The following is a 9,082-nucleotide window of genomic DNA, read 5'->3' as shown; positions in this document are numbered from 1 at the left end:
GCTCGGAGACAACCATACCGTCCGCAGTGCAGCACCACCACCTTCCAGTTAAACCTCGGGTAACTGGGAATGTTCCCGGGCCCCCCATACCAACGAGGGGTCCCACACCATTTTGTACCTCCAAGATAAGAACCGCCTCCGAAGACCAACCACCGCCCAGGAACCAAATTAACCCCCCCCCCCCCAGGAGGAACACAACATTCACCAAACAGGGCGGGCGGGAGGGAAGCTCTCTCTCCCACGTCCAGCTCCTAACTGACGTCCCTCCCCAGAACACCCCACCCTAAAGTACAGGAGACCCCACCTACACTCTCCTCTACCAACCAGATCCCCCAGCTATCCTTTACCAACTCTAAACAATCATTAACCCCTCACACGTCTTCCTTTACACTCTGGGCCTAGTCATGCCTGCCCTTCGCTAATTCTTTTCTTCTTTTATCGCTGCGGGCATTTCTTTAGGACCAATGTTATTGTGACTCCAGTAATTGGACAGAAATTCTACCCAATCACAGAGATCGGTGACAGAGGAGAAATCTCACATTTGTTAATAGCACAAAAAGTTGCAGGAAGCCCCACCCACCTCTATATACTATTGGAGGAATATGAAATGAATTCCAATTCTTCATCTGACATCACCAGACTGTGGGCGGAGTTCTCACATCTCCCCCCTCCCCCCACATATCTTTATAAAACCTCTCCCTACATGTACCCCAGCATGGAGGGGCTCAGTGAAGGTGGTGGTGAAGGTGTGGAGGTGTCGGATCGGGTCACACAGATCATAGAAGGAGATCCGCCCGGCCTCAAAATCCAGAAATATCCTGACTCTGTTACTGGAGGGATTGGGGGGTAATGGGATCTGATGTCTGTTATGTATCACTGAATAACAATCACCAGACCTGACCAAACCCCAGGACTTGTTATTCCATCCAATCCATGACTCCTCTCCTCTCCGGTCTATACTGGGGTAACACATCCCGACTATCCAGCTCTCTGACCCCCCGACATCCACTTCCCAGTAATGTCTCCCTGAGGAGAACCTCTGACTGCTCATCACCTGAGAATACTGGAATCTCTCTGGTGTTTCTGGGTGATTCTGGTTTATATCTGACCTGGACACAGTTTTCCCGCCATCTGATATCTGTAGATTATTACCAGCTGTGTTTCCATCCAGTAATATGTCTGCAGCCCTTGGTATATAGAAGGATACATTTACCTCTCTTATTATATCAGATAAACCTGTGTGTAAGACCCCCGCCACATCCAGCCCCCCTCCATCATGGAGGAGGTCCTCATGTCTCTCTCTGTCCTCATTATCTCCATCCTCAGTATCACACAAGTCACCTGTGTCTGATTCCTGTAGGACAGTCAGTGGATCCGTCATGTTACACAGCTCCTCAATGTCACATATCCTCCTGTAGAGCTCCACCTTCTTTATTTCAAGATCCCAGATGGAGATGGAGACCCACTCTGCCCTCCCGGAGATGTCCCTCACGACTCTCTTCTCCAGGTCTTCCAGACGTCTCCTGAGGTCTATAAACAGGGCAGTGACTCTCTCGGTGTCTCCAGCTTCTTCTTCTACTTTCCTCCTGTGTTCCTGCAGACTCTGGACTCTCTCCTCCATCTCTTTTCTCTTTGTCAGAAGTTTCTGCAGAACGTTCCTCAGTGTCTCCTTCTTCTTCTCAGAAGCCTCATCCAGTGACATCATCTTATGTCCTGTGTGTTCTCCAATCAGACAACAAGACACACAGATACAGGTCTCATCCTCAGTGCAGTAATACTCCAGGATCTTCTTATGGATGGAGCATTTCCTGCTCTCCATGGACAAGGTGGGGTCAGTTAAAATGTGTTCTGGGGACTTTTTGTGGACTCTCAGGTGTTTATCACACAGAGAAACCTCACAGTGTAGACAGGATCTAACAGCAGGTACAGGAGAGTCCACACAGTGAGTACAGAAGACCCCAGACTGTTCCTGATCTGGCTGAGCAGACAGGAAATTCTCTGCTATGTTATGCAGTGTTATGTTCCTGTGCAGTGCAGGACGACTCCTGGACCTTTTCCTACATTCAGGACAGGAATATCCTCCAGACCCCTCCTGTGTATCCAGTATTTGATCAATACAGACCCGGCAGAAGTTGTGTCCACATTTCAGGGTCACAGGATCGGTATAAATGTTCATACAGAGGGAACATTCCAGCTCAGCTCTCAGAGCAGAAGACGCCATCACTGACAGCAGAAGAGAAACGAAACTGGAAGTCTCTGACAATGGAGAGGAATGCAGTGGGGGAGGGGTGACACCCTCCTACACAGGGGGAGGCTGGGCTGGGTGAGTATTATAGGACACGGAGATCAGAGTACAGAAGGAGGAGTTTTGTGAAGACGCAACCTGAAATCACGTACCGTAGAAACAGATCCATTAAATATGAACTAGTACAGAGCCATGTTACAAGACCGGGTACATCAGACTTATGTTGATATAAAGGTACCTTTATATGTGGCAACTGTGCAGACTGTCAGCTCATCTCAGAACGTCATAACCACACTCTACCAAATGGGGACATCCACAGGACACGACATTATACCAACTGCCAAACAGTAGGGGTGGTGTATATGATGATGTGCAAAAGTGGAAGTTTTTACATCGGTAAAACTAAACATCGATTCTGGAAAAGGATCTATGACCACGTCTCCGCTATTCAGTCGGGAGATATTTCTTCCTCTATAGGGAGACACGGAACCTGGTATCATGCTAAAAATGCACAGTGTGTTAAGTTCTTTGCCTTGGAATGAGTCCCTTTGGATTCGAGAGGCGGTGATTGGGACCGTCGTATCCTTCATAAAGAAGCACGATGGATACACAACATGGCGGCCACTCAGCCTCCAGGCTTGCATGATTCCATACGCTTCAAACCTTTTCTGCCTTGCAATGTTTTGCCATCGTATAGCCCCTTTATTCATTTTTATTTTGTTAGTTTAGCTATTTTCTTTATATATTCACTTATCTTTATCCTCCTTTTTTTAATTTTTTTTATATGAATAATTTTCATATATGATGTATTATACGTAAATATCTTCTTGATTTACGATTATTTGGATTTATTGTATTTTTCTTTGTTGCAGGTATTACAACCTGTAATACCAGTTGATGATACCAACCTCCCGGATGTATTCCAGACCTTTTGTCATAAATTCTATCTCCTGATGCAACCACCTGGATGCATTTTAGATCTTTTGGCATATACGTTACCTTTCCCACTACTTTGCCATTACTTCATTGTTACTCTGTGTGTCCTGAATGAGCCATTGACTTATAATGGGGTCTCTTTCTTGTTCTACAATGGATTTTCTCCCCTATTGACTCCTTGCCTTTTGGTTGCCATCTGTTTTACATCTTGGACTTCTATAATATGGCCGTGATGTTTTTTGATATGTTATGTCACGTTGCGTGACACGATGATGGCGTATGTCATGACATAATCGCTGTGCATCAGTGATGTCGTCACGCATGCGCAGTACAGCCCCAATGCCGCCATTTTGACACCAATTGACCGCTATTGGCAGGCTTGTTTCAATTCAGGACTACACGGGGGAAGAGGGGGTGAGGTTTATCTCTCCCCCGTTTCTTGATGGGAGACGATCCTAGCTGCTTACAGTTCCTCTTCTCTTTGGCAGGAAACAATCCTAGCCCTTTTTTTTGGTACCCCGTTTTTGGAACACATGGCCAATGTACGAACAATACTGTTGCATTTATTGGGATGGACTTGGGCTTGCGCACTTATAGGTACATTTGTACTATGTTGTTAAGCTATCCAAGCTGAATTTGATATGGGGATCTAATTAATACTTATTGTCTGTAATAAATCTCTTTTTCTTCCCCCCTTATTTGAGGAGTTTGGACGTATGACCAATGTGGAGAGTAGGGGTGTAGTTGGGATTCCTTGGAGGGTTCATCTGTGACCAATGTACTTTGTAATTCCCTAGAATGACAATTCTGCTATCCAAAAGTGGATTTAGATCCTCTCCTGACTGACGTTCATTCCTCATTAGCTGCTGGAGGTCCCTTTCTCCATCCAGATATGATTGACATGTCCTATACTTTCGCATGGGTCATCTGGAAGTGTGCTGGGATCGCGAACTGGTAATTGCTGTTAAACCTTTTTTTCAACTTTTGTTTTTTATCAAATTTTTTGTATGATTATATATTGATTATATGTTTTTGGTCCTATCTTTGCTTTATTGTAGGAATTTGTGTTTTGTTTTCCCTGAAGAAGCGGGCATTGTCCCGAGAAAAGCGTTGGAACTTTCAACAAAGTGCTTATTCATGGTTTCAAGTGGAAGTTATGTATTTATATGTCCATCAACACCCATAATAAGATACCATCTGTCTAGGTGTCTTTGTACCAACTAAGTATCATTCTATGCTTCCAAGTTGTAGCCATGCACTAATATGTCTTGGATTAGGATCTAGGTTGTAGCTTATGGTTCTATGTAGCTGATGCCTGTGACGCCGTTTTTGCATCTAAGACATCAGCAACATTCATTGTGGCCGATCTCATCAATTGTATTTTATGACTTTCCATGTATATGTTTGATGGTCATGTGCCACCTGCTGGTGGATTCTTTTTAACCTAATAAAAAGGTGTTCAATTTAATTAATTGTTTTCACATTTTTGTGTAATTAATGTTGATTTATATGGTTTGGTACTTTCAAAGCCCCATTAGTTCTTCTTGGTTAGGGTCTCATTCAATTCACTGACATTATCAGCCTCAGAATACGAACCTGTAGACAGCAGCGGCACCCTGACAGATCGCTCAGATGATGGAGAAGAGGTCCCTGCTAAGATCAGGCGTACTGACCCTATTTCCAGGTTGAGGAGATGTTACAATCACATGATGATTCTCATATGTAGCAGGGTGCCAGTACTAGTGCCGCACTACCTTTTGGTGAACTGGCGAGCACCAGTGGCCTAGTACATCCTGTCTTTCACATACCAGCACAATGCAGTTTCACTTGGTGACGTGGCGAGTCCCATAAGTGTAGTACAAGCTGGTACGGTGGCAAGCACAAGTATTATTATTATTATACAGGATTTATGACGCCAACAGTTTGCTCAGCGCTTTACAATATAAGGGAGACAATACAGTACCAATACAGTTCAATACAAGAGGGATTTGAGGGCTCTGCTCCTTGGAGCTTACAATCTAGGAGGGCGGGGTGAATGGTACAATAGGTAATAACTGTGGGGGATGGACTGGTTGGAAGAGTGGAGGATTCCAGTATTAGAAGAGGGCGGGATAGGCTTCCTTGAAGAGATCGGTTTTCAGTGATCGCCTAAAGGTCAGTAGAGTAGGTGATAGTCTGATAGATTGGGGTAGGGAGTTCCAGAGGATGGGTGACACCCTGGAGAAGTCTTGGAGACAAGCATGGGAGGAGGAGATAAGGGAGCTAGAGAGTAGGAGGTCTTGCGAGGAGCGGAGAGTACAGATTGGGTGATATTTAGATATAAGATTGCTTATGTAAATTGGGGCAGAGTTGTAGATGGCTTTATATGTCATTGTTAGTGTTTTGAACTTTATCCGTTGGGCAACTGAGAGCCAGTGGAGGGATTGGCGGAGAGGGGTGGAGGGATTGGCAGAGAGGGGTGGTAGATACAGAACGGTTAGTGAGGTGGATGAGTCTGGCAGCAGTGTTCATGATAGATTGGAGGGGGGATAGCCTGCGATGAGGTCGGCCAATGAGGAGGCGTGATATGATGAGGGAGTGAATAAGTTGCTTAGTGGTTTCTGGGGTTAGGAACGGGCGTATCTTGGAGATGTTCTGGAGGTGAAGTCTACATGATTGTGTCAGCGATTGGATCAGGGGCTGGAAGGACAGATTGGAGTCCAGGATTACACCTAGTACCCTGGCATGAGGGGATGGACTGAGGATGGTGTTATTGATATTTATGGTGAAGTCAGTGGGGGTGGTGTGTATTGTCCTGCAGCCACCAAGAATTTGCACACAGGCCCATAGAGCCCCTAGTGTTCTTGCAGACGTGCTTGCAAATCCCGATTGGCAGCCCACAAATTCTGCAGCACCCATACTTCCCCCATTCACTGCCCAACCCGGAATTCAGGTGGAAACAGCAAATTTAACTACTCCCCTTGATTTTTTGGAGCGGTTTTCCTTGGAAGATCTGTATGCATTGATTGTGGATCAAAGCAATTTATATGCACAACAATTTATCGTCGCCAACCCAAATTCAAACCTTGCCAGACTATTCACATGGAAACCCATTACAGTTTCTGAATTAAAATTTTTGGTGGGCCTAACCGTCAACATGGGCATTACTAAAAAACATGAATTGTGACAATACACTCTGTCGACCTCGGGGTAACCCTGAATTTGACCAACTCCACAAAATTCTGCCCCTCGTAAATCACCTTAACCAAATATTTGCAGATGTCTGTGACCTGTGAGAGGGCAACAGGCTATACATATAAGTTTAGGATTTATGAGGGAAAAGATAGTCACGTGGAGCCCCCTGGATGCCCAGACAACATGGGGAGCAGTGGCAAGATAGTTTGGGACTTGGTGTCATCCTTTTTCCATATGGGGTACCACTTATATGTGGACAATTTTTATTCAAGCGTGCCACTATTTAGACATTTGTACAATCTTGGAATTGGCACATGTGGCACCATGTGACCTAATCGCCTTAGCTCCCCCCAACGGCTTGTAAATACCCATCTTAGAAAGGGGGAAAAAGCCTGCTTGAGAAATTAGAAACTGATCGCAGTGAAGTGGAAGGACAAAACTGAATGTTTTCGTCCTGTCTTTCATTCAAACAGATGCGACCATCCCAATTGCCACGGCAGCTGGTGTTGTTGAGAAGCCCCTCTGTGTCCATGATTAGAACCTTCACATGGGTGGGGTGGACTTCAACGACCAGATGATGAAGCCGTACTTAGTTTCCTGCAAATACAGACACTGGTACAAAAATAGTGTCTGTTTATTTATTTCAATAGGCTCTGTACAATGTTTTTGTGCTTTACAAAGCAACGGGACTAAGTGGATCCTTCCTAAAATTCCAGGAAGAGATCATCACGACCCTTTTGTATCCAGAAGGTGTTATGCCCCAAACCCCCAACCCAGATGCAGTTAGCCAGCTGCATGAGAAGCATTTTCCCGATGCCATTCCTAGTACCCCTAATCCAAAGGACACCCCAAAAAAGATGTGTCTGTAGCAAACATGGAGTTAGGCGTGACACCCACTTTTTCTGTTCCTCCTGTCTTGGCCAACCTGGTCTCTGCCTCAAGGACAGCTTCCATCGCTACCACACACTAGTGGAGTATTAGCATAGGGTACAGCACGGCACAGTTCAGGGCACAGATATGCATGGCGTCTCGAAAGATGTTAGGTAGTCAGGAAACTGGCTATCGCATTTGGAGAGACTCTACAATCTGTTTTAAAAAGTTAAAGTTTATTAAAAAAAGTAAAAAAAACCCAAAAAATAAAGTTCAAGTCCAAAAAAAGATTTAAAAACCAAAAATAGTTATAGTTTTTGTTGTTGTTGTCTTACTTTTCTACTGTTACAATTTTACTGTGTTATTGTTAACCATTGCTGTTTTCTTTGCAGGAATGCTTTCAGCTGCAGCGACGACTTGTTTATTCTGACAGCAACAGAACTTGCTCTCAGAACATACATAAGTCAGTGTGGGCAGCGCTGTTGGATGAGATTTTTCATCCGCAGTTAAAATAAGAGCATATAGGGGGTGTGGCTTGACCTCAGCCAAGATGGTGCCTTAGAACCGGAGCTCCAGCACCCGGTGGATAAACACAGAAGCTGACAGCTGTCGGGGGCTTTATAACTTTACCCCAACCCAGCGGTCTGACTTCCCTAACTTCAATCTTGGTGCTTGGGAAAAGAAGAGGGTCACCGACCCCAAAAACTGACAGCATACTTCTCCCAGCCTCAGCAGCGGTGTGGACAAGATGGGGCAGGATCATATTCCTCCTCTCCAGCAGCTCATCGATCTCCACATAAAGTTCAGGACAACTTCCATAGAAACAATCCAGGTTCTGCTGAAGCATCACAAGCCTCGACTCCTTCAGTTAGAAGCCCAGAAAAATCCAGGATCAGGATGGATGACTCTAATATGCAGCAATGTGAGAGGAGTTCTAACCATGATCCACAGGAGGAAACTAGAGAATGACCAGAATCCATTACAGCTTTCCTCACTTCTGATCAACCAATTTTAGATACTACTCTAAAAGACATGCTGAAGTACCATTCACGCTGATATGATGAGGCTTGTATGCGGACGTTTAACACTGAGCTCACTGCTGTAGGAGACAGAGCAAATCATATTGAGACAAAGATGGGGGAATATGCTGCCACAATGAAAGAGCTAATAGACGCACACGATACCTCTGAAGAGGAGCGGGTCTGGTTGAAGGCGAAACTTGCTGACCTAGAAGACAGGTTCAGGTGGAATAATACATCCATAATGCCAGACCTATCTCTTCTGCAATGAACGATAGACAGGATCCACCGCATTCCAAAGTCATCACATATACCAGAACCAAGGGATGTTTTACTCCGCGTACACTTGTTAAGGAGCGTTTAATGTTAATAGCGAGCGAGGAGGAGCTCTACTACGTACAAAGATATCCCCCAAATGTCAGGACAGTACAGGTATCCCCCAAATGTCAGGACAGTACAGATATCCCCCAAATGTCAAGACAGGACAGACACCCCCCAAATGTCAAGACAGGACAGACACCCCCCAAATGTCAGAACAGGACAGACATCCCCCAAATGTCAGGACAGGACAGACATCCCCCAAATGTCAGGACAGTACAGATATCCCCCAAATGTCAGGACAGTCCAGATATCCTCCAAATGTCAGAACAGTACAGATATCCCCCAAATGTCAGGACAGTACACATATCCCCCCAAATGTCAGAATAGTACAGATATCCCCCAAATGTCAGAACAGTACAGATATCCCCCAAAATGTCAGAACAGTACAGATATCCCCCAAATGTCAGGACAGTCCAGATATCCCCCAAATGTCAGGACAGTCCAGATATCCCCCAAA

The 9,082-nt window shown here is 45.1% G+C and overlaps 1 protein-coding gene across 1 annotated transcript; it reads right to left on the bottom strand.

The window, feature by feature from the left end:
• Nucleotides 1-224: 224 nt before the first annotated feature.
• On the bottom strand, nt 225-2,236 carry LOC149437993 (E3 ubiquitin/ISG15 ligase TRIM25-like). The gene has a single exon (XM_089660375.1). It carries the CDS (start codon nt 2,219-2,221, stop codon nt 656-658), a length of 1,566 nt encoding a protein of 521 aa, XP_089516501.1. The 5' UTR covers nt 2,222-2,236; the 3' UTR covers nt 225-655.
• Between the last annotated feature and the right edge of the window lie 6,846 nt (nt 2,237-9,082).

The sequence above is a fragment of the Staurois parvus genome, unplaced genomic scaffold (assembly GCF_062004578.1).
Source record: "Staurois parvus isolate SC_StPar_1 unplaced genomic scaffold, SC_StPar_1.0 ptg001231l, whole genome shotgun sequence".
Classification (NCBI taxonomy): Eukaryota; Metazoa; Chordata; class Amphibia; order Anura; family Ranidae; genus Staurois; species Staurois parvus.
The sequence above is the reverse complement of the archived record's forward strand: the minus strand, read 5'-3'. Positions and strand labels throughout refer to the sequence as shown.

What these genes read in the sequence shown, in the direction of transcription:
- LOC149437993 (XM_089660375.1), bottom strand. Translation starts at nt 2,221, where the DNA reads ATGGCGTCTTCTGCTCTGAGAGCTGAGCTGGAATGTTCCCTCTGTATG.